At 43.2% G+C, this 25,483-nt stretch overlaps 2 protein-coding genes across 11 annotated transcripts in view; one reads left to right on the top strand and one right to left on the bottom strand.

Moving 5' to 3' along the window:
• The window catches only part of WDR35 (WD repeat domain 35), a 25,145-nt gene extending 7,783 nt beyond the window's left edge, over positions 1-17,362 (top strand). The window contains exons 10-28 of one of the 3 annotated variants that reach the window (XM_032961395.2): positions 146-331; positions 1,238-1,270; positions 1,770-1,830; positions 2,021-2,165; positions 2,583-2,652; positions 2,775-2,828; positions 3,407-3,516; positions 4,669-4,927; positions 5,296-5,376; positions 5,697-5,833; positions 7,366-7,569; positions 9,937-10,083; positions 10,712-10,844; positions 11,523-11,633; positions 12,109-12,273; positions 13,267-13,407; positions 14,487-14,643; positions 15,807-16,065; positions 16,566-17,362. In XM_032961395.2, the coding sequence (XP_032817286.2) occupies positions 146-331; positions 1,238-1,270; positions 1,770-1,830; positions 2,021-2,165; positions 2,583-2,652; positions 2,775-2,828; positions 3,407-3,516; positions 4,669-4,927; positions 5,296-5,376; positions 5,697-5,833; positions 7,366-7,569; positions 9,937-10,083; positions 10,712-10,844; positions 11,523-11,633; positions 12,109-12,273; positions 13,267-13,407; positions 14,487-14,643; positions 15,807-16,065; positions 16,566-16,716 (2,604 nt within the window). In that variant the 3' untranslated portion in view covers positions 16,717-17,362. Of the gene's footprint in view, positions 1-145; positions 332-1,237; positions 1,271-1,769; positions 1,831-2,020; positions 2,166-2,582; positions 2,653-2,774; positions 2,829-3,406; positions 3,517-4,668; positions 4,928-5,295; positions 5,377-5,696; positions 5,834-7,365; positions 7,570-9,936; positions 10,084-10,711; positions 10,845-11,522; positions 11,634-12,108; positions 12,274-13,266; positions 13,408-14,486; positions 14,714-15,806; positions 16,066-16,565 lie in introns of those variants that run through there. The other 2 variants (XM_032961397.2, XM_032961396.2) reach the window with 2 other exon arrangements.
• On the bottom strand, positions 14,806-25,483 carry LOC116946493 (opioid growth factor receptor-like). 8 transcript variants are annotated; one of them, XM_032961433.2, is made up of 8 exons: positions 24,340-25,483; positions 24,120-24,192; positions 23,932-24,007; positions 21,727-21,793; positions 20,235-20,383; positions 18,876-19,115; positions 17,562-17,795; positions 14,806-16,319 (listed from the first exon to the last, which is right to left on the bottom strand). In XM_032961433.2, exons 1-7 carry the CDS (start codon positions 24,634-24,636, stop codon positions 17,564-17,566), a joined length of 1,134 nt encoding a protein of 377 aa, XP_032817324.2. In that variant the 5' UTR covers positions 24,637-25,483; the 3' UTR covers positions 14,806-16,319; positions 17,562-17,563. The 8 variants fall into 8 exon arrangements, with proteins under 8 accessions (XP_032817324.2, XP_032817325.2, XP_032817328.2 ...); XM_032961434.2 differs by having other exon boundaries at positions 14,806-16,182; XM_032961437.2 differs by having other exon boundaries at positions 14,806-16,063.

The raw sequence follows: 25,483 nt of genomic DNA, 5'->3' as shown, positions 1-25,483 counted from the left end.
GACGTGTAACGTCTCATTCTGTGACTCGGAAGTATCGTAACAATCACTAATGCAATTGCTGTGCTTCCGAGGACAAACGCTTGTTGGAAAGCAATGCAGGCTTTCACATAACGTCACTGCCCCCCTCCCTGCATTTTCTTCACAGTGGGGCTACTGCTCCAACACGGTGGTGTATGCGTACACCAAGCCTGAGCGCACGGAATACTGTGTGGTGTTCTGGGACACCAAGCACAGCGAGAAGACGATGAAGTATGTGCGCAGCCTGCTGTCCGTGACGGCGTGTGGTGATTACTGCGTGCTGGCCACACGCGCTGAAGACACTCAGGCACAGGTGACAATGCGCCTCGCTTGGCAGCGGTGCACGCCTTGCTTTGCAATGGTCTTGCCTTAAAAACAGCCTCTCGTTGCTGTTTATAAAGTCACTTCATGATCCTCCATGGATTTGTCCCCTGTATACCGCTTCAGTTTCATCTTCATATTTGCCCCTTTATGTGACCTGTGCTCCTGCAACAATGGATTCATGTCAGTGCCCTTTCAATCTCCATTCAATGGGGGATTACCCCTGTTAGCGTTTCCCCCGTCTAGAATTTTCCTCTCCTTGGGTATGCACACTGCTGAATACCTCATTCTGTTCGAATCCAGGATGAAGAATATCTTAATTGCATCTGCTCGTGACTGTCCCTTTGTGGTGTGTCTTCATAAGCAGCCTTATTGTATCATGTCCTTATTTGTCATGTAGACTTCTTACATTTCTAATGTCTGCAAAATAATCCCAATAAGTACGTTGTTGTTCTACCAGGCCACTCATTGTGCATGCCCCCCCCCCCTTCCTTTACGTCATCTTAAGATACAGTCATGTTTAAACTCTTTGTAAATATAAATTGTATTATGTAATGCATGGCATATTAATTGGGCTGCTTGTGCTGCTGATTGTAGTCTGATGGTACAACTGCATTAATGTTCGTGAATATCTCAGTTCCTAGAAGCAGGATGCATAGCATCATGAGTGTTATATTCCACGTTTAATCACATTAACTCGAACGGGTATTTGCAAAAAAAACTGTTGTAAATTTCCAAGAAATCGTTCAACATGGCATCATGCAGGGCGTCTCAAGTGTGGATTAAAATGTGAATTGAGTTATACCATTTGTTTAGCTAAGTCTTTGTGTAGTGTGTACTAAATATTTAATTGGTGCATTTAATTATGATTCTGTCTTATATTTGCCTTGCAAACAAGGAGGAAGGCGTAACTGATTCTGTGGTTGATATGGTAATTTCCTTATTATATTTTCCATTTCATCATACAGTATATTATGTATAAATCTGAACACTGCCGTGGATGTTTCAAGATAATACTAAAATCCCAATTGTCATAAATAAGAAATGTTCCAAATCAAGCACATTATTCATTGCTGAACATAGACTCCATATTACTTCGACGTTCGTATGTGGTGTTTCATTGTGAGTTCTGACAAAGAGTAGAGCCAGCTTCATATCTTGACTGAAACGTCTTGGTGAATTTTCTTATTATTGGTAGTGGACATATCGGCACTTTTTTGACAAAATCTGAACAAAATGAACATTCCATAATATGTTAATCGTTTTCTATACCTCAATCACCACAACAGACACCACCATGCCAATATCAGTGAGGATAAGGCATTGGTATCTTTAAAGTCTAACTTAAGACATGACCCTAATCAACCTAAGCAGATTGATGTTACATTTTATGAACCACTTTAGATGTCTTTTGTAACTGTCCTCCACAGTACGTCCTGGTGCTGTGCAACTCTATTGGAACTCCACAGGACTCCAAGTACATTGACATTGGTAATTATAATTTCTTATTGGTACAGCCGTGGATTAACGCTTACGAATGAACACCACCAGTGACCAGTTATTGAAGCTGATTTAAAGTTTGTAAGACGAGTATTTGAATGCATGTGTCAAGTTTTCTACGCCCATGGTCTGACCATCTCCCACGTTACAGATGTTACTCTTTATTAAATCTCTCTGACAGAACCTCTGTACGTGGCCATGACACACTCCCACGTCATCGCAGCATCCAAGAACGCTTTCTACGTGTGGCAGTACCGTGTGGCGAAAAAAATAACCGGACTGGAGATCAACCAAGTGGCCCGGTCTCGTCGTGACGGCAAAGAGAAGTAACCAGCTCTATGCCTCTGTATTCATGCTACATTGTTTTACATTCCTGTATTTGTCACGATTTTGGATTCGATTTTTTTAATGTGTCCAACTTTTAATTTTTAATACAGTTTCTGGACACAGGCCCAAAGGCCTAACATGTGAAGCAACCAGCATCAAACACCACTCTCAAAGTTTTAATAGACAAGAGTGAACACATTTCTTGAATTGAGCAAGGCTATAGGAGCTTGGAAAGGAAACGATGAGAAGGAATTCTAAACTTGATACCATTGTTAAAGACAGTGCCCGATTGATGTTTGCGGTAAAATAAATTGCCAATGTCTCGTGTTTTTGGTGGTTGCACATTCAGACCTCTTGTAAAATGCACATAAATGACATTGATGATGATAATAATGAAAATGTTGTTTCCCTTGAAGGATTTTTCACGTGGATGACCAACCTACAGGAGCTGTTGATGGCATGCCGGACATCAGCAAAGCAACAGTTGTATGCTTTTTTTTATTACAGGCTATACTTAATGTAACACATGCTGTTTTATCAACACACTTGGTTGTTGACTTGGTATGTTTTGGTGAATGTGCAGGATAATGCCTCTGTTTTCCTTGCAGGCAACTAAAGACCCAATTTGCTGCATCACAGCTTCCGACAAAACCCTGCTCGTGGTCAGTTCGAACAACCAAAAACACCTCCGAATAGCACGGTTGGCTACGCACGCTACGAAAGAAGTTGAACATACATACATAAAGGATGTTTTTACATTCGACCACAAAGGTTAAATTTCTCTGCCATCACCATTTACCGAGTAGAACTTTTAAAGCAGCAGTGAGTGATTATACAAAACGCTTTTATGTAAAAATAATTTAACGCCTCTCCAGGGAAGTGTAGCTGGAATGCGCATTGTGCCTTTAGATCTACTACCTCCCATCACTGTCATTAACGAGGTGCATCTGTAGTTTTTGTATGTGGTGTTTTAGGCATTAACAATTCACCTAGCTTTCTGTCATGAAGGATTTGCGTGATTTGTGTATATGAAGAATTCACATGTGCTCTGTCTTGTGTGCTATTAGCCTAAAAGCAGCAACAACGTATGACGTGCATATCAATTTGCAAAAGTCACAAATAATCGATTCTTACGAGCACAATTCAAAGTTTACTGTGAGTATAAAAGTATATTTGAATCGATTAATTACTACATTGTTACATGTTACTATATTGCGTCTTATATATTTTTTCGTGGCAGGCAAGAGAGTCAGGCACCCTGCAGCGCTACACTCTGCCCAACGTGGGCTTAGTGCAGAACTATGTTGCCTCTGCCCGGCCATACCGCCTCTCCCTCAACTGCAACTCCACGTAAGTGCACAAAGAAGCATGGAGAGACACGTGCTTGGAATTACATGTAGAGATAGAGAAACACATGAATTAGTGTATGTGCACGTATGTATGTTGAACTTCTTTCGCACTCTACGCAGTCAACCATGCTAATCGGAGGTGCGGGGGAAAGACAAAAAAAATAAACACAAAAACACACAGGTTCATGACATCATTCAAACTATTAATAAAAGTAAGTGAGCTTGGGAAGGACACGTCGCTGGAAGGAATAGTGGATGATAGTCACGAGTATTGATGGAGTGGCAGCCGACAAACACAATGCATCCAACAGGACATCCATCAAGAAAACTGAGTGATGAATCGGCTTGTGCTTATCTCGCAAGATTGTGAGAGATGGTGGTGGATTGGGAAGGCCTTTATCCAGCATTTCGATTGACCATGGTTGATGATTGCTATGAAGTAAGTGCCTGCACCTCTACCTGGTGGCATTGTATGCCCATATAGGCTAGAATGACAAGTGTATAAACTGCCGTTATGCACAAAGTTTCAATGATCCGCATTATATTTAATATTTGGCTTTGCGAAGACTATTGAAAATAATAATTGAGAGATGCATGTTTATGCGAGAATAGTAATTGAAAGATGCAAGAATAATTGAGAGATGCATGTTTGAAATTAAACGTCGAGAAAGAGAAGTACATGGATCTGGATAAAAAAATAATGCAAATCAGAGACATTGACTTACTAAATGTCAGAGAGTTTGAGCAGCGTACATTGCGAGAGGGTATGATTTCTGGGGTGGACAAGACTATTTACGAACTGGCAGCCAAAGGAGAGATTGTGCCCACCGTTGAGATGGAGCAATGAGATACGTTCAAGTGTAGGAGTGACGTGGATTGTGGCATTGCAGGACCATGAGTGGTGGTGATTAGATGGCTAGGTCTTCCTCTGACAATGTATAGACACGATGGTGATAATGATGCTGTTGCAGTTGTTGACGATAACTTTAGAATCGTGCTTTTATAATATTTGGCTGCTATAAAGTTCCTTGTGATAATCCACTTAATTAAGCAAAAATTTGTGGCCAGGTCGCTTCTGAAAAAAGAGGTATATAGCTCAGTGGGCCTTGGTAAAATAAAAAATAGTTGAGTTATTTTCTATTTCTGTCGTCAGCCGTCTGGCAGTGGTGGACATCTCAGGCGTGCTTACCATCCTCGACTTGGAGGCTGGCGGCTCACTGATGGGCTCCGAATCCGGCTCGGATGCGGGAGATGGTGCAAGGGCAACGGGGGCAGCCCCAGGGCAACCGCGGGACCCCATAGGGTTCGAGCGCAAGGACGTGTGGGATGTGCGCTGGGCGGCCGATAACCCTGACCTGTTCGCGATGATGGAGAAGACGCGCATGTATGTGTTCCGCAACCTCGACCCTGAGGTAAGCTGGACAGCGCTATCGTGTTGCTGTTTCCGGTTTAACTGTCCGAGTTGCTGGAGGCGTTTAGACAAATCTAGAATGGTACTACTATGTAGGTTTTCGCCATCGTGCTGTATAAATCTATAATAGTTTTAAAGCTGGTCTGATTGCTCTGTGTAACTATTATGTATTTTATGTAAAATCATGGAATATTTTTTTTCTAGACACTCAGAAAGTATATTATGGAGATCCTTACTAAAAATATATTTGCTAATTATGGCAGTTGGAACACAAAGATTTTATTTGCAAGAATAACATACATTCGCCTGAATTATGTCCACTGCAATGTATTAGATTATTTTTAATTTGTAACTCATCCTTCCTAACAGGAGCCCATCCAAACATCTGGATACATTTGCAGCTTTGAGGATCTGGAGATCAAATCTGTACTCATGGATGAGATCTTAAGAGTGAGAAACCTTGATTATATTTGACAGGCAATCACAACATTATAATGAGATAACACTTGTTTGAGAAGTTTGTGACCATGCATCATTATGAATGTTGTATTCTGGAATAGTGTTACCGTGATAATTTTTGTGACGAGTTAAGTGGCTAGTCCTGAATAGGCTTTCATTATGTAATATTTTCAAAGCCCTGCTTTTCATATTGCACACTACTGCATTTGTAAAAAAAAAAACATTCCAAACAGCTTATAAGAGAAACCTTGATTGATTTGGTGAGAATTTCATGCATCACCACATACGTGCGTTTTGCTACTGCCACACAGGACCCAGAGCACCCGAACAAGGAGTGCGTGGCAAACTTTGAGGTGCGCTCATTGAGAGACAGCCGGGCCCTGGTGGAGAATGTGGGCATAGAGGAGGCCTCGCAGTTCATAGAGGACAACCCTCACCCTCGCCTCTGGTGGGTTGCAAATGGCACCCGTGCACTGCACTAAACATTAGCATTGTTTTATCTGGGCTTAATTTCAGCCAGGGTCTGTGGATCAGCAACCCACAATATATAAATAAATATTGCCATTTTGATTCTGACATATATCCACTATACTACATCCAGTATACCGCTATAAGTGACTGGATACTAGTCACGCACGTATTACAACATCGACCTAGAATAAAGACCTGCGGCCAGTTGCAGAACATTTCTTCACTGAACTTTGCCCTTGACACCCATTTACATTGCAAACTAAGGCAGAATATAACTTAAGATATTGTATGTAACTGCCCACTATCTCCTGGAAACATACTTGATTTGCTTTACTTTAGATCACTGCTCACTACATTGTTCTTTATTTCTTCGCATAATTTATTTATCCAGGAAATGGGTCATGTTTTGGGTTGTTTGGCATGCTCATTTCTAAGGATGTTTTTTTTTTTTTAATATGGGAGGAAACAGGAGTATCCAGAGAAAAACAATACATGGGGAGATAACACCACAAAGTCTCCACAGATGGGCTAAACCCATTTAATGTGCCGCCATCTCATAGTCACCTTACAGCCCAACAGGTTTGGTTGTTTCACAAACCTGTGTGGTCCACCAACTATTGCCTACAGGTAGCAGCGTTACAGGTTTGCACTACACATTATGTATTGCAAATATGCAGAGGCTATCTGCTTAGTGAGTAAACCTGCTTACATAACACATCTAGTGTCCATCATTGAAGATCTACGATATCTGTGGAGGAGATTTGATAAGCACGGGGACAATAACTGTAAATAGGTTGGAGGTAATTTTAATATTTAGCTTTTGGGTTATGGCACCCCAGAGCATGAAATCAGTATTTCAGGTAAAAGCCTGCTTGTAAAATGTTGTGATAAATTCATCTTTTACTCCTTGCATTTTCAATTACTAAACTTTACATGTAATTGAATGTATTTTTGTGCGTTGGTTAATATTATGGCCATGTTTACTGTTGTTTTGAACATTTATCACATGTACTGTAATGATTTTATAACCTAGATCTCGTTTGAAAATGACATTTCGTCTCATCGGGCTCTCACTTGGTTTTAAGCAAAGGTGCCAATTAATTTGTTGAATGTATTTTAAACCTGTGCTAATACACCACCACCACCATCATAGCCTCTTATATTTTATTGTTTCCATTAGCTTCAACAGTACTATGCTTGGCACAGCTCTAAGCACAGTACTGCGTCAGTTTTTGTGTGGTAGTGCTGTATAGCTCTGCTATGTTTTTTTCGGGTTGCACCATGAGTTATGCTGCTTGATGTCCCGACGTTTTGAATCCACGGTGCTGGGAACTAACTATAATTCCTGAAGAACCTACCAGGTTTGGCTCCAAACGCTAAGAAGAAACCTCCAGGTACGTGGAGCAAAACGTCAGACAACATGCCAAACAACACGTAGCACAACCTGAAAACACATCAAGAGAGCTCCAAGCACAGTATTTCCCACTTGTCCACTCGGCTCGGATGTAGGCGTCTCCTGGCAGAGGCTGCGTTGAAGCAGCTGAACCTGGAGATGGCGGAGCGTGCGTGCGTGCGCTGCAAGGACTTCCAGGGCCTCGAGTTTGTCAAGCGGCTGGGCAGCCTCCAAAGCCAGGCCATGAAGCAGGCGGAGGTGGCGGCGTACTTCAGCCGCTTTGAGGAGGCTGAGCGCATGTACCTGGACATGGACCGCCGGTGTGTGGCTCGCACAGCTTCATTGTTTATCATTACACGTCAAATTTAGGTACAAAAATACCAGGTTATGTCATGAAGAATATCTCAACATTAACATTGTCTTGAGTAGTTTTATTATGCAGCTGATACAAACTTGGATTTTTATGTCTTGTTTTGACTGCCAGTCATTGCCCGTTTTTACTTTAAAAAATGTAATAATTTTGACCAAGTTATGTAAAAAATATAAACAACCTCTTGGAAAGGAGTAAAAATGTGAAAAGTTGTGACAAACCCTTTTTACCCACTTTTACATGCTTTAGTCATAATTGGTTTAATGAAGCTCGTTTATTTTATTTCATGTTAACAGGGCTGTTAAGCTCGTCGTCATGAAGCTCATCTTTGTTAAAATAAAAAAATCTAGACTGTGTATACAGTGAGGGAAAAAAGTATTTGATCCCCTGCTGATTTAGTACGTTTGCCCACTGACAAGAAATGATCAGTCTATAATTTTTAATGGTAGGTTTATTTGAACAGTGAGAGACAGAATAACAATTAAAAAATCCAGAAAAACGCATGTCAAAAATGTTATAAATTTATTTGAATGAGGGAAATAAGTATTTGACCCCTCTGCAAAACATGACAGTACTTGGTGGCAAAACCCTTGTTGGCAATCACAGAGGTCAGACGTTTCTTGTAGTTGGCCACCAGGTTTGCAAACATCTCAGGTTGGATTTTGTCCCACTCCTCTTTGCAGATCTTCTCCAAGTCATTAAGGTTTCGAGGCTGACGTTTGGCAACTCGAACCTTCAGCTCCCTCCACAGATTTTCTATGGGATTAAGGTCTGGAGACTGGCTAGGCCACTCCAGGACCTTAATGTGTTTCTTCTTGAGCCACTCCTTTGTTGCCTTGGCCGTGTGTTTTGGGTCATTGTCATGCTGGAATACCCATCCACGACCCATTTTCAATGCCCTGGCTGAGGGAAGGAGGTTCTCACCCAAGATTTGACGGTACTTGGCCCCGTCCATCATCCCTTTGATGCGGTGAAGTTGTCCTGTCCCCTTAGCAGAAAAACACCCCCAAAGCATAATGTTTCCACCTCCATGTTTGACGGTGGGGATGGTGTTCTTGGGGTCATAGGCAGCATTCCTCCTCCTCCAAACACGGCGAATTGAGTTGATGCCAAAGAGCTCCATTTTGGTCTCATCTGACCACAACACTTTGACCCAGTTGTCCTGTGAATCATTCATATGTTCATTGGCAAACTTCAGACGGGCATGTATATGTGCTTTCTTGAGCAGGGGGACCTTGCTTGGTGACTATGGTCCCAGCTGCCTTGAGATAATTGCCAAGATCCTCCCGTGTAGTTCTGGGCTGATTCCTCACCGTTCTCATGATCATTGTAACTCCACGAGGTGAGATCTTGCATGGAGCCCCAGGCCGAGGGAGATTGACAGTTCTTTTGTGTTTCTTCCATTTGCGAATAATCGCACCAACTGTTGTCACCTTCTCACCAAGCTGCTTGGCAATGGTCTTGTAGCCCATTCCAGCCTTGTGTAGGTCTACAATCTTGTCCCTGACATCCTTGGAGAGCTCTTTGGTCTTGGCCATGGTGGAGAGTTTGGAATCTGATTGATTGATTGCTTCTGTGGACAGGTGTCTTTTATACAGGTAACAAGCTGATATTAGGAGCACTCCCTTTAAGAGTGTGCTCCTAATCTCAGCTCGTTACCTGTATATAAGACACCTGGAGAGCCAGAAATCTTTCTGATCGAGAGGGGATAAAGAATTAAAGCTTTCGTGACTGCATAAATTACTCATTGTTTTTTTCGGTAAAGTCACGTATGTTGTTGGCCTGACTGGTTTTGCATCACATAATTTTTTCTTAGGTTTGTTGAATTCTCATCTCTCATCTTCTTGTTGTATTTACCTCCGTGCAGTTTGGCACTCTCTATGTGTTGCGTTGGTGTCGCCCTATATGCTCCCTCGCTATTTGTTTTTTACACCTGATGAAGATCTCTTGTGTTGCGGTCGAAACGTCGTGATTGATTTATTTTAATATAATTTTATGGTATTTCTACATACGTGACTTTACCGAAAAAAAACAATGAGTGATTGAGAGGGGGTCAAATACTTAATTCCCTCATTAAAATGTAAATCAATTTATAACATTTTTGACATGCGTTTTTCTGGATTTTTTTGTTGTTTTTCTGTCTCTCACTGTTCAAATAAACCTACCATTAAAATTATAGACTGATCATTTCTTTGTCAGTGGGCAAACGTACAAAATCAGCAGGGGATCAAATACTTTTTTCCCTCACTGTACATAGTCGGACATCTCTGGTTTCTAACTTTCTTACATATCCTTCGTAACTTATCACGGCCTCCAGTGACCTGGCAGTGAATCTGAGGATAAAGCTGGGAGACTGGTTCCGAGTCCTGCAGCTCTTGAAGACGGGCTCAGGCGACGCAGACGACACCTTGCTGGAGCTCGCGTACAACGCCATCGGCGACTACTTTGCTGACCGGCACAAGTGGTACCCCCCCCCCCCCCACCCCAGTGGTGTGGTACACATTACTATACATGTTGCCTATGAAGACAGTGACCATTGTGCTGTACTCACCAGTAACGAGATGCTACTCACTTGGAGAAAATCTTTTAAGATGGATTTTTAGTTCATCCTGATCATCATCATCATCGCCACCGATGATAAGTCCAATCCTTATCCCCTGTTCTTCACTGGGTGACTCTGTGATGTCCCCTCACCTTTGTCCCCCTGTCACTCCCTTCCTGCAACCATTTATTCATTCCAGTAAAGTTGGATATATGCACATCTTACAGGAGCAAAGTTCTAACAAATGCAATACATCCTTACATTACACTGTTGGGGGGAAGACGAGGGGGAAAATTCGAATGCAAAAGCACACTTTGGATATAAGCATAGTTGGCCTTATTCCGCAGGGATGTGCTTAGCTTCTGCTTTATCTGTGCCAGTCATCCCAAATATATATTCTTTCTCCAAAATGCAATATTCGCCACAATATACGGCGTATACTGAGTACAAATTGACTGGCTTGTCGAACGCTAGTAAAAGCGACGCTGTGAGAATAGGCTGCTGTTAACAGTCATATCAAAGTCCCCAACGCGCCCCTATCGAAATGCAGGTCCCACGCGGTGCAGTACTACGTGCAGGGGCGGAACCAGGAGAGGCTCGCCGAGTGCTACTACATGCTGGAGGACTATGACGGGTTGGAGAGGCTGGCTACGTCTCTCCCCGAGAACCACAAGCTGCTGACGGTACCGGCATGAAAAACAACTACGTTGTTCGCTTTAGTTTGTTACTTAGCCAGGGAAAACCTGCCGAGATGTGGCATGTCCTTATGCAGATAAATGTAGAAGGGAGAAGTCATTGGACTACTCCAAACATTATTTTGGTAAAACTTTCCCAAGCAGGGCCCTCATTAAAAGGCTTGACACACGGGGTTTTTTTCCTATGTAAATAAGATTGAATTCATATTTACTGGTGGCTAAATCCAGGTGTGGTAGTGTATACCTTTAAAGCAAAGGGTGGTGGGTCATGCGTATTGGTAAGACTGACAACCCTCTGAGCTGTGAGTTGGTCTGGAGATGGCAGTACAGAAATGTGGGATAATCCCTCCCATGCATGGGGTTTCTCTCGACATCCTCCTATTTTCAAAATACTCATTAAAAGGTTTATTGGTCATATATTCCAAGCATGATCCTCCTGAAAGAGCGTTAAAACGTAATGATGTTTTTCTGGACAATGGCATTGTTAGAATTTTAAACATTTCTTTTGACACAACACACAATGGTCTCCTCTTTTTAACAGGTGAAGTGACAAGGAGTCATCCATTTGCAACAGAATTAACTTCTGAGTACAAACAATCTGGTGATTCTACTGACCACTTTGCCGTTCTAATTCATGGCGTGTGTCTTGTGCCCGTGTGGCCACAGAACGTTGCGCACATGTTTGTGACGGTGGGAATGTGCGAGCAGGCCGTTGGAGCCTACCTGAAGTGCAACCAGCCCAAGATGGCAGTTGACACATGTGTGCAACTCAACCAGGTGAAATCATCCCACCTTGTCACGTGGTTCTATTTGCCGAAAATATACGAGAATTGTAATCCAGCGCTTTGGAGCTTAGAGTTGGTAGATCATACAATTTTGTTATGCTGCCAAATCTGCTGGGCTGAGGTGTCCACGAGATTGTAAGAAATACATTTTTCATGGACATATCGTTGTGTATCTTGATTGTGTGTGTGTGTGTGTGGACCTTTGAAGTTGGATTTTTTGAAGATCTTTGATTGTATGCACGATATTTTCTCGGGCTCCTTCGGTTTACTCACGTGCAAAATATTCCTTAAAAATATATATTACTAAACCTCCCGAGACAGGACTTGGTGAAAAAGTGTTTAGAGACTCCATGACACCCATGTGGACAAATACATTACATTATTAGTACTATTTAATATTGAAAGTGGTATTTACAATTTGACTTTTGTACCATTTGCCATCACTGCCTCCCCCGCCCCACCCACAGTGGAACCAGGCGGTGGATCTGGCTCAAACACACAACATGAAGGAAATTGGCTCTCTCTTGGCCAAGTACGCGGGCCATCTGCTGGAAACGGGCAAGCGTCTGGATGCCGTAGAACTCTACCGCAAGGCCAATCGCTTCCTGGACGCTGCCAAACTCATGTTCCAGGCAAGGTTGCACATCTTCAGCCTTGCCGACCGTTATTATTATTGTCGAGTGTTGCTGGTTCCATTATTATTCACGTGCCTTCGAATGAAACAGTTTGGCGACATTTTGACATGCTTATTTATTTTAACACGTACGCTTTCGCGACCAATATCAATAATATAGGTTTTTTTTTGGGTTAGATCGCTTATATATGAATGTGTCGTTGGCATGTTCTGTTTATGTGACAAACCTTACTTATTGGCTGTGTCGGGTGGTGGCGGGTTTAACAACACATTTATATTTACGTGATCTAACTCAAAAAAACCTATATTATGAATACTTATATATCCCAGAGTGATTGTTTCAGCTGTATAACAGACTTAAGTCTATGACCAAATCACGCGGAATACACCCGATCTCGTTAGGTCTGGGAAGCTAAACTTAGTGAAGTGTGGCCAGGATAGTACTTGCTTGGAGGTAACCATGCACATCTGGTTGTTAGGGCTGCTGTGGGGCTGCGTTGTGGGCACCATAAAATGGTATAGCACACTCCATTGTGTTACTCTACTATACTCTAACATCGATGTTCCCTACCTTTACCAACCCACGCTGATTAGCGTGGTGATGTACGGTCAAATAACCCCTGATGACCCACGGGGTGTGTGGGGAGGCCATCGTCTAGAACAGTGGATTGAAAAAAGTACTGTACATGTACAGCTTACTCAATGAGAATACAGTCATGCTACACGTAGTTGCATGTATGTTGAACTTCTTTTGCACCGTACGTAGGCAGCCGTCCTTATCAGAGGTGCGGTGCAATATTTGAGGTGGTCAGGAGATGGCAGTAGAGAAATCTGGATTGGGGCTTACAGTATTGCCACCTCATATTAGTGCTAGATTTCTCTCCAGGTACTCCAGTTTGCTTCCACTTGAAGGCATCCCAATGCTGGACCCTCCGGAATAATAGTGTTGAGGCTCAGTGAGATGATTAACAAAGGGTGTTATTTGGTACAGGTCGCAGATGAGGAGGCAAAGAAACGCACAAAGCCCCTGCGCGTGAAGAAGCTGTACGTGCTGGCCGCACTGCTTGTAGAAAACTACCACGAGCAGGTAAAGAACGGCCAGAGGGAGAAGATCAAGGGCAAGCGTGTGGAGGTGAGTGAGGGCAGCATGTGCCATTAAAAGCCCCTACCTGAATGTCAAACCTTCACGCTTAAGATTGTTAATTTGTCTTGCTTCACGTAGTAAGTTTGATCCTTACCTTGTATCGATAGTTTAATTTTCATGTGCCATTTTATTGAGGGACTACTCTGTGTTATCTTGGTGTGGTCTGGGACTGATTTGTTATTGCTTTTGCTGCCGTGCCTTAGCTTGAACAGGTCCCTGCAGGGTGGGCTGGTAGGAACATTGGAATTTTGCGCAATTTTATTTTTACACCCCAACAGCACGAGATTTCACTTCGTTAAAGTATTGAAAGGGGATGGACGGACGGACGGACACATTAATGTATTGCAGGCTGGTACACTCAGTTTACAACTTCGTTCCTACCAGTATAAATTGGACTTATATCATGAAAGTACAGTATTTAATACGTATTTATATTTAGTAACTTGTTTACCATTTTCTCTATGTTTCACTCCTATCGTTTTTTGTATTGTTGTTGTAACTTGCTGATCCGCCCATACTGGACATCTGCAAAAAGAGCTTCATAGCTCATAAGATTCCTCCAGTCTTCATAAAGATTGTGATTCTGAACTGAGATATGTTTTCTCTCCCAATTCTAAGATTGCTTATGGTATTATGTCATGAGGTGGAGAAATCTACATTCAGTATTCTCCCAGAAAGCAGTCATATCAACCCACATTCGAGCCTCTGGAAACCGATATCCCAGAACTACCGGTACTTCTGAAGTAACTTTAATTTCCTCGTATAATAACCAGGGTTACTCCACCTTCTCACATGCCCTGCTATAGAGATGTTTGCCACATGTCAACGAACAGAAAAACATTATCTTCAAAACTAAAAGTATGCTGAATTGCGTGAAAAACTGAATTTAAGCCAATGGGGTTTATTTTGTCGGCATTAGTGACCAAGCAGTAACCATCAAGTCGGTTACAATGGAGAACCTGGTTTAATCACGTGCTCAGTGCTCTGACAAGGTGTTTGCCACCTGATCCACCTGGCCACCTCAGCCGAGACAGCTTTTAATATTGTGCGTTTAATTTTATTGGCAGGCATCTTCGGCTTTGGCAGGGCTCCTGGAAGAGGACGCGGCGCTAGATGACAGTCGGCTGATTGATGGGGCATGGCGGGGCGCCGAGGCCTACCACTTCTACCTGCTGGCACAGCGACAGCTGTGCTCCGGACAGGCCGAGAGCGCTACCCGCACCGGTACACGCGTGTGGGGCAAATGGTGGGCACAGCGGTGGGCACAGCGGTGGGCACAGTGGTGGGCACAGCGGTGGATACCCGTCGGGGCTCATTGCGTTGAGCACAAGAATGGTGGCGATCACTCGGTCATCTTTTTGAAAAAAGGAATACATTTAGTGCAACTGTCGTGACCAACACGTTTAATATAGGAAGAAGCTGAGAGCTTCTTCGGCAATTGAATAGTTTAAATTCGGCATACAGTACAATACGTACTGCAACCCTCAAAACATATCAGAGAGCTATAAAGCACAACTGAAAAAAAACTACGAAGTAGTTCATAAACCACCTCGTGATCATTAGGCAAGACAGTACAGCATATATTTCACCAATCATACATATTTCACCAATTAACTCATAAAACCCACCTGCAAATGTTTTATATTTTATAAATTCCTGGTCTCCAGTACTTTTTGTTGTTGCTAAAATTGGTGGTTTTACGTCATGAAAACGGTTTAGAAAGTTGATAAGACAAAGTAGAAATTAAAGTTTCTTTATTGAAGTATCCCGCTTGAGACCAACATATATTTTACCATCTTCAACAGCCATGATCTATTCACTGCTAGATGATGGTCTCTCTCCCTCATCGTCTTGGAATGTCAGAATCCATCTTGCCCCTGCACATGAGCCAATCTCATCAGTTCAACTTCATGTGTAGACATCCTTTGGCTTGTGTTCCTTCCTTTGGCTGCCATTCCATAGCAGGTCTCACCCGATGGCCATATCCCTTCTAGCAATTTTTCCTGCTCTTAGCTCACTTGGGCAGGATGATTAATGTATTAAGTTGATTAATTAATAAAAAAAAATGCGTGGTCGGTTAATCGGGCCCCTTTAAAAGTGGAAAACTCCCCCAGTCTGCCTCACGAAGGCATCAACTCCCGAAAAACTGTGCCCAATGTGATGTGGATGATCCTATTGATGTCACCAAACCCTGCCCATCACCTCCCATCCAGCAGCACACATGGAAACAGAGGTGGAAACCACTGGAAGCGATGAGCCCAACTATTTTCTTTCTGCTATCCAATTGTATAATCAGTCGAGTAATCAATTACTTATGTCGTTGGATGGCTCAGCTCTAATACGATGAATGTCTCTGACAATCCATTATTTCTCCGCCCCTCTGGCAGCACTGCTACTGTGCGACTACGAGGACGTCCTGCCACCGAGCGACGCCTACTCGCTGCTGGCGCTGTGCGCCGTGGCGAGCCGTTCGTTCGCCACGTGCTCGCGCGCCTTTCTCCGCCTCGAGGCCCTGGAGGGATTCTCAGAGGAGCAGCTGCGGCCGTACCGCGAGCTAGCAGTGGAGATCTTCACGAGGCACGCGCCCAAGGACCCGCCAGCACGCGGCCAATCTGACCCCAGTGCTGCCGCGGCATCGCTCGAACTGTAAGGCATTTGCGCGCGCACGCAAGCACCGTGTTCGGACCATCCACCTGGTAGTTTTGTTCATCATTCATTGTCAAGAGACCCCATCATAGACAGGTGCTGGGAAAGCATTCCACACTGCACACAGGCCACCTTATTACATACTGGCTGGCGATTGTCATCTGCTGCATTTGTTTTCTACAATAGGTATGTAACAGTGCATCAAGTAATCCATGACAACCAGTTCTCAATCTGGTTTCTGAAGATTCATGTATCTGTAAGAAATGACAAAGTTAGACATTTGAGGTGATAATATGCAGACTTGGGCTTGTTAAACAGATGCTGCTGGATAATATTGGTCGGGCAAGCCAATAGTCCGATGACTAAAAATATATTTCATTTGTATGTGGAGACAGAACAGAGGTCTGTTTATAAATGTTAAAAGCCATGATGCTCCACAATAACCCAAAACGATGTTGTGTACTTATTATATTGTGTTGCGACCCTTCCTGAATCCACAGAGGCGAGGATAAGCTGCCCTTGTGCGTGGCTACGGGACGGCGCATCTTCGACTTCCAGTTCTGGATGTGCGGCGTGTGCAAGCACTGCGCCGCCGAACGAGACATTGCGGCGCGTGCCGTCTGCCCACTCTGCCACAGCCCCGTCGCCTGACCGCCCCCCAGCTCACAGTATTACACACAGTACTTGTCAACCCTAGTAAGTTAAGTGGCAGGCCGCCGATGTTTAAACCCTTTGAAGGCATGCTCGAAGCAAAAATTGTATCCAGAAAAAAAAGTTTGGTTACATTTTTTTGGTTTGCAAAGTGTTACGATTACCTTTACAAATAGCAAAGCAGCAAGAGAGTTCAAAAATCGGTAGCCTACCGCTTAAATCGATAGTGTTGGAAAGTACACAGCAATGACACCAGAGCTTCATGACTAACTCTCAGGATCCACAGAAACTCACAGAAGCACTTAACACTTGACTCATTCAGTGGCAATTCTGTATGGGTTTTCAAAATCTGAATGCCCTTTGTATGGAAGGTGGAAGGGCATTCTGAAGTGTGTCTCGTGTTTTTGTGACTATTGCGCATTTGGCGATTGCTGCAGTGTACAGTTATAATTTCATACATTTACTGTTTGTTTTCTTGTAGTCTAAAGGCAAATTGTCTCATGCTTGAAAAATGTGCAGATTTATAGACGTGTATTTTAAAAAAGTGTACATAATGATATTTTCTCTTTTTAAATAACAATAAATATCTTTATTGTGCTGTCTTGTATTCACTTACAATAAAAATGTAAAAGCCGTTTGTGACTAATATGCGAATAAGTGCCAGTTTATGGCTCTGCAGGTATTCCCTTTATGCTGTTAATACGTACACACAGTTTGCCTCGATGTAAATACAATGTTTCGGAGCTACGTGGAAGAGATGGTGTTTGAGTAGGACTCCGGAAATGGAAAGATGAGTAAGACGCAGCACATGACGCGGTCGCTAGCATGTTTGTGACTGTACTCACCACTAGCTTATGTCATCATAGCCAGCATCAGACTGTGGAGCATGCTGATGGACGTCCTCTGTGCTTGCATCACATATTCTTTCTAACAGCTCCTCTCCCTGGCAGTCCCTCGCAGGTTCATTTTCCTCATTAGATTCAACTTCGCGGTCGGACTCGTCGGAATCCGGTGTGACGAGGTGAGCGTAGCGAGTCAGTCTCCCTACCGGTGGTCCCCACACGAACTCATCTTCCGGCCTACAAGTATTGCACGCAAAAAAAAAGATCACCTGCTTTACAACAACTGAAAACGTGAAAGGAATTGTTAGTGAGCTGATTGGATGGCCCTACCATGAAACCTAACTCCAACCACACAGATGTATAAAAGATGATTTCAGTTAGTCACATTCTTCTGCAAAGGATGGTTAACGAACACTCAACCGTCAGAAAGGTAGAAGGCCACGATCTGACTGGTTGTTGAATATCACACCATTGGATGGGATGGAAACTATCTCGGTCGAAAGACACAGCGATGAACAGGGACGTGGAGGGAGCACTGCAAGTAGATATCGGTGAAGGAAACGGTCACGTCCCACTGGCCCAAAAGGCCAAGGGACAAGAAGAGGAGAAGTCTTCAATGGACTTACGTCACTAAATTACAATCCTTTAAAACGTTACTGTTACAATGAAACGCTGCCCTTCTCTCTTTTGTTTATCTCGCTTTAATCTTACTAATCTATGCCTTAAATGTTTTATTTAAAGCTTTCGTGACTGCAGGGATTCATAGTCTTGGTTCTTTCGGTAAAGTCACGTAGAAGGGAAACAATAAAATAATAAAAATATAAAACAATTAAATTCTCACGACGTTTCGACTGCAACACAAGCAATTATCATCAGGTGTGAAAACCACAGCAAGAAAATGTTCTTGTTTTATATTTTTGTTATGTTATTGTTTCCCTTCAACGTGACTTTACCGAAAGAACCAAGAATATAATCTATCCCTCTTCCATTGGCACATGCAAACCAGGACAGTGTGGTGCCTTCACGGTACCGGTGGTTTTTCCACTGGCTATTTGCCGAGCCGAGCCAGAACCAAACATCGTCTCCATGTCACCTACGTGCGACTCGACTCGTTCATTGTGTGCGATGTAGGCGGCACGCTTTGGCTTCTACAGTGAAAAAAAACCCAACCTGGCACCTCCAAACAGGCGCCAAACTGGCTCTGCTTTGAAGAAGGCCCTGCTACGTATTGTGTTGATGTGGCTTTCAAAAAACGCACCTCCGATTAGCACGTTTGGCTATATACGGTGCGAAAGTTCTGCACACATGCGAACGTGCCTGTACTTGGCCTGTGCATAGAGCAGCAGGCGTCGGCGCTCTCCTCGGTCTCGCACGGTGAACACAAAGTAGTCGAGGGCGCTGCGTCGCATGTGGGCGGCGGCCTGCGGGCACGCGGGCGACAGTGCAATTCGCAGCAGCGCTCGCACCAGCGGCGCCTTGTAGTGCTCCAAGCCCAGCTCGCCGAGGCTCTTGAGCACCCGCGTGAGCCGCATGTTGTGGTGTTGCGACGTCTCGTCCCTGCGTGGGTGAGACGTGTCCGCACAGTCTGCATGCAATCCTCGGCAGGAAACCGTTCAATCACTTCCACGAGAAGCAATTCGATGCATTAGGCACAATTAGACCTGGGACGATGAAATATTTTTTCGTCATCTGATTAGTTGAGTAATCAATGCAATCATCTCGAGAGAATTTGTTTGCTTAAATAATCGGATCGCTCGGTTATAGTCATACATTGAGGGTAACAATTCTATTCAAGAATGTATTTTTGTTCTAATTTTAATTGTCATATTTGCATTCTGGTTTAATTGTTCGTTTTAGTTAACTTCATTAAAATAAATGTAATGCCATATCATTTGCAGATAATTTGCATGAATGTATTACTCATGGTTTCCCCCACGGACAATTTTCTGCATGTATCTTGAGCGTAAGAATATTTTTTGATGAATCAGTGCATCATGAGTTGCGTAAAGCATGGACAAACGCACATGCACTCACATGCCCGAAACGTGCACATGAATTAAACATGACAGTAAATGGTGCAATCGTCCTGCAATAATGTTTCTCGTAACATTCTCATTGACCACTTTGCACCATTTACCAAGGGCTTCAACACGAGATAACCTACGTTACATGTTTGTTCACAACAAGCAAATTTGTTCCAAGTAATTTGTACTTTTTAAAACATTGACTGGAACAGGACCGCGATTGCATGACAAGTTAATTGGGCTTAGCATGGCAAGGGTAGGGCAGGTCTGGAGATTTTTTTTTATAAGAAACATTATCTCCAATTACAATAAAAAATTCACCTTCGTTCTTTCACACACATGATTTATTTAAATATTTATCCAAAATGCTTTAATTTATTTTCATAGCCCAAACAAAAACATTCAATAAATTCTTCATGATTTTGAGTGCAGTGGACAGAGGAGCAGCAAAGAAGCGGGTGACAAAAGGGACAGAGATGGCCGTTTGTACATTAAAGACCATTTTTAAGAAAATATTGTCAGATATGTAAAATTGTAAAACTCTTATTAGGCGTTCCTTGATGTGTATTTCATGTTCGATTTTAAATGTTTGCCTTCTCTGAAATGGCACCCGCTCCGAACAAACGGCACCCGCTGATGCATCCTATCTCACTTGAAGACGTCGCGCAGACGCTGATGGAAGTGATCGGCGCGGCGAATGGTGCCGCGCTCGCGGTCGTCCAGACGCAGCCCGTACGTGTCCAGCATCATCTCGTACGCGCGCATCAGCCGATTCTGCACCGTGGGGGACTCGCGCATCTTCTGTTGAGTGGTGGGGGTCAGAGGCACTCGTGAGTGAACAAGTATAAAACACTCATACAAATAACTATGTGTGGACATCGTTTACCTGTAAGTGGCCTCTAGTCTTGTCTGCAACTTATTTTTCTTTAACGATGCTATGTTTTGCTCGGTGCAATGTTGTTTTTGATTGATGGCGCATTTTTATATATTTTTTATTGGAGATTAAAATGTAGTGTTTCTCGGGAAACGGTGTGTTTTACCACTGGCACTTGTTATGCCCAATCTTGCACTTGTTTTATTCCTTAATTGGCTAAAACTTTTAAAATAGAAATTTTATATTTGAAATTGTTTTGTTACATTTGTTTTTTCATTTGCATTATTATTAAATTTTACTCTGATGTGCTATGTCCGTCACAGAAACGGTGTGTTTTTATTGATGAAACCCGACTTATGTGCTTCTTAGCTCACAGAGTACTTCAAAATAAACTGAACATTTTTACTGAAACTAAGAATTCGAAGAGAATGGTTGCGGAAGAGCAGAAGGGAGATAAATAATTGACAATGGATGACGGGTGTGATCAGGATTGTTTGTATATATCAATTGTGCGGTGTCTCTTTCCCACACCTCAGATTAGCACGGTTGGCCACGTACACTGAAAAAGAAGTTCAACATACATCACCGTTGCTGAGTCGGGGGTTCCAAAGCTCACCGTATTGGATGGGTCGCAGCATTAAACCTGAAGGACCGTGACCTGTTGTGCCCCGTAATATACTTAATTGGGCCCTCTTGACCATTCACATTGGACCCCAATACCATGGCTATTCCTTTATTGCCATTTTGTGCTAAGTGTATATATATATTTTTCCCCCAAATGTTATCAAGATTGTGCTATCTGTATCATCTCTTCAGAATAATTACCCAGTCAGACCTCTCGCAGAGCAGGGCGACCATTTGTGTTCTCGAACGATCCACGGAAGCAGATATCACAGAGCTATCCCCTAACCAGGTCTACACGGAGAGGGCAGCACCCTCTCTGCCATACGAGAGAAATATTGCTTGCATGACATTGATATCTTTAACTCTCAGAGTTAGAACTTAGCCCTATGAAGTGCAGAACCATATTAATCTGACGTTTCTTTGTGTCCAATCGTTGGTGATCCAGCTGTGACCTCACGACTTGAGAACATGGTTTAATCACAAACAACTGCCTGGATTTGAACCCAGGATTTTAGTAGTGGTAGCTCAGCACTCTGACCTCCAAATCACTTCTCTAAATGGCATTTAATGTGTATCTTAATGTAATGATGAAGTCAGTCGGTAATTCTATGTGGGGTAAGGGCTATTTAGCAAAGACTCAATATACCTTGATCTCTGGCAAGGTCAGTTCCATAGCGTACCAGTTCAGACCCATTTCACGTAGCGGAAACAGCCTGTGTGACGAACGTAAGTGAAAATTAATTTCCAGTTAAGAAATGCATTGTTATCCATTAATAGATGTCCCAATAACAATTGTGAGAAATTACATAAAACATTCAAAGCCTCTAAACTTCTCCCACTAATCTTAATACACATTACAATATTCTTTGGATTACAATAAGCATTTCCCCCTCTCTTTTAAAGCAACAGATGGGATGCATCTGACGGTCCGGAGCATCTTACAATATGGAGACTACGGTATGAAATCTTTTAATGCCCTCTGTAAAATTTGGAGCCATCTTTTTAACAATATTCAATCACCGTTTGATAGGAAATTAAGGTTTGTCTATGTGTGTCAAAAAATACATTCTAAATATGAAGGCAAAAATCAGTGTTGAACTACAGTTCAATGGATATACAGTGAGGGAAAAAAGTATTTGATCCCCTGCTGATTTTGTACGTTTGCCCACTGACAACGAAATGATCAGTCTATAATTTTAATGGTAGGTATATTTGAACAGTGAGAGACAGAATAACAACAAAAAAATACACAAAACGTATGTCAAAAATGTTATAAATTGATTTGTATTTTAATGAGGAAAATAAGTATTTGACCCCTCTGCAAAACATGCCTTAGTACTTGGTGGCAAAAGCCTTGTTGGCAATCACAGAGGTCAGACGTTTTTTGTAGTTGGCCACCAGGTTTGCACATATCTCAGGAGGGATTTTGTCCCACTCCTCTTTGCAGATCTTCTCCAAGTCATTAAGGTTTCGAGGCTGACGTTTGGCAACTCGAACCTTCAGCTCCCTCCACAGATTTTCTATGGGATTAAGGTCTGGAGACTGGCTAGGCCACTCCAGGACCTTAATGTGCTTCTTGAGCCACTCCTTTGTTGCCTTGGCCGTGTGTTTTGGGTCATTGTCATGCTGGAATACCCATCCACGACCCATTTTCAATGGCCTGGCTGTGGGAAGGAGGTTCTCACCCAAGATTTGATGGTACATGGCCCCGTCCATCATCCCTTTGATGCGGTGAAGTTGTCCTGTCCCCTTAGCAGAAAAACACCCCCAAAGCATAATGTTTCCACCTCCATGTTTGACGGTGGGGATGGTATTCTTGGGGTCATAGGCAGCATTCCTCCTCCTCCAAACACGGCGAATTGAGTTGATGCCAAAGAACTCCATTTTGGTCTCATCTGACCACAACACTTTCACCCAGTTGTCCTCTCAATCATTCATATGTTCATTGGCAAACTTCAGACGGGCATGTGTATGTGCTTTCTTGAGCAGGAGGACCTTGCGGGCGCTGCAGGATTTCAGTCCTTCACGGCGTAGTGTGTTACCAATTGTTTTCTTGGTGACTATGGTCCCAGCTGCCTTGAGATCATTGACAAGATCCTCCCGTGTAGTTCTGGGCTGATTCCTCACCGTTCTCATGATCATTGCAACTCCACGAGGTGAGATCTTGCATGGAGCTCCAGGCCGAGGGAGATTGACGGTTCTTTTGTGTTTCTTCCATTTGCGAATAATCGCACCAACTGTTGTCACCTTCTCACCAAGCTGCTTGGCAATGGTCTTGTAGCCCATTCCAGCCTTGTGTAGGTCTACATTCTTGTCCCTGACATCCTTGGAGAGCTGGCCATGGTGGAGAGTTTGGAATCTGATTGATTGATTGCTTCTGTGGACAAGTGTCTTTTATACAGGTAACGAGCTGAGATTAGGAGCACTCCCTTTAAGAGTGTGCTCCTAATCTCAGCTCGTTACCTGTATAAAAGACACCTGAGAGCCAGAAATCTTTCTAAGAGGGGGTCAAATACTTATTTCCCTCATTAAAATGCAAATCAATTTATAAAAATTTTGACATGCGTTTTTCTGGATTTTTTTGTTGTTATTCTGTCTCTCACTGTTCAAATAAACCTACCATTAAAATTATAGACTGATCATTTCTTTGTCAGTGGGCAAACGTACAAAATCAGCAGGGGATCAAATATTTTTTTCCCTCACTGTGTGTGGGCAGATTTGTAAATAATCTAACACATTACTGTACTTTTCTCTTAATCTTTATTTTGCAGGAGAAGCATGCGATATACTTGAATAATTGTAGTGTAAATGCTCAGTGCTTTCTTGTGGATATTGAAATCCTGTTGTGTACCATTGAATGTAGCTGTGGTTCTGATCCAGGATGGAATAGTTTCCCTTCCACTTGAGGACATCCTCTATTAACACACCTGCATGGTGGACATTCGCAACATCGTCATCGTAATCATTACCAATCAATGTTACATGGCAGAAAATATTTATGCATTTTCCCCCACCCATCGCTTTTGTTAAAATACATACCGTTTGGTTCGAAGCAGATCCGATTCTGGTAGAACTTCAGGTTTGGCATGTCACTCTTGCGCTCTTTCTTCTTCTAAAATCAACAAACGAGCTACTACTAAATAGTATTCCTTTTTTTGTCATTGCATCGTTAAAAAATAAATTACCACCACACATCAAGGAAGCAGCATCGTCAATTAAAGCAAGCCACGGGACTGAGCAAAGAAAATGATTGACGTACCGGGTAGCCGTGTCTGTACTGGTGCATGTCACGGGCAGCGTAGAGGCTTCGTTTGGGTCGTGTGGAGAGGACGGAAACAGCCGAGGTAGCAGCAGGGGCAGCATGAGGGGCAGCATTGTCATCGGCCACCGCTCTTGACAGCCTGCTCCCCGCCGAATCTCCTTCACCCCTCACCCCGCTCTTCTCATCCCTTGGTTGGGACTCAGTCTCGGACTCGCTTTCCCAGGTTGTATCATAGTCAGTGATGGTGAGAGTCCTCGCCTGGCCGTTCCTGCCGTCCGATGGTGCATTCCCCATTTGCACAATGTCAGTGGCGTTACCTGCACCGTCAGATGGTCTGAAGCTGTGAACACCAGATAGGAAGCCCTTGCATTGTAGCAAGGGAGGATGAACAGCGGTTTGGGCGTGGAGAGCACTAACCAACTATACTAGTCTACCGCAATACTAAGAAAATAGCCAGCCAGCCACTAGTTACTGTCCTATCACTAACACGACCCAACCAACTCTAATCATTCCCCAACACAAAGCAACTAGCCATTAGTTATAGCCCTGTCATTACTACTCGTCAACGAGCCTTGCCTCTAACACTAGCAAAGTAGTCAACCAGCCACTATTACTGGCTATACCTCTCACCGACTAACCAATCAGCCACAAATAGTAGACCTCTCTCTAACAGTAAGAAAAATGTAAACCAACCAGCCTTACCTCTCTACTAGTCACCTCGCCAAGATTTCGCCAGGGCCGCCTTTTTATTTTTCGTTTGCTTTTCCGTTTTGGTGTTCACGGCACATTGCCCCAAGACATGAATTATCTCCTGGATCAAAGAGGTTCGAAACTCTTTAAGTTACGTAATATTCACTTTCCCTCTTGCCCTCACGCCGGCTACTAACTAGTCTGCACAACAGAATGTCAACAAGCCGTTGAAGACAAAACTATCTGTGCCTCTGTGTCACAGCGCGCTGCATGCTTTCACCGATGGCATTTGAAAAATGTAGCTTTTCTTTTTGAAACATCTGCGCGTCCGCTTTTTCCTCCGGCTTCAAGGGAGGCTCCGTTTGGACTAGAGAGGAAGTGGGCGGGATGTGGGTCATTTTACATTATTTTTTTGTGGGTGTATTTGTGGCTGCGGTTGGAATTTCCCCCC

The sequence above is a fragment of the Petromyzon marinus genome, chromosome 27 (assembly GCF_048934315.1).
Source record: "Petromyzon marinus isolate PM22_M1 ecotype Great Lakes invasive population chromosome 27, UKy_Petmar_22M1.pri1.0, whole genome shotgun sequence".
Classification (NCBI taxonomy): Eukaryota; Metazoa; Chordata; class Hyperoartia; order Petromyzontiformes; family Petromyzontidae; genus Petromyzon; species Petromyzon marinus.
This window is presented reverse-complemented; position numbering and strand designations above follow the sequence as displayed.

What these genes read in the sequence shown, in the direction of transcription:
- LOC116946493 (XM_032961433.2), bottom strand. Translation starts at nt 24,636, where the DNA reads ATGGGGAATGCACCATCGGACGGCAGGAACGGCCAGGCGAGGACTCTC. An exon ending in TGACCTTGCCAGAGATCAAG is followed by an intron (nt 20,384 to 21,726) that starts GTATATTGAGTC and finishes ACCACTCAACAG; the next exon opens with AAGATGCGCGAGTCCCCCAC. An exon ending in TATGCACAGGCCAAGTACAG is followed by an intron (nt 17,796 to 18,875) that starts GCACGTTCGCAT and finishes CAATACTTGTAG; the next exon opens with GCCGGAAGATGAGTTCGTGT.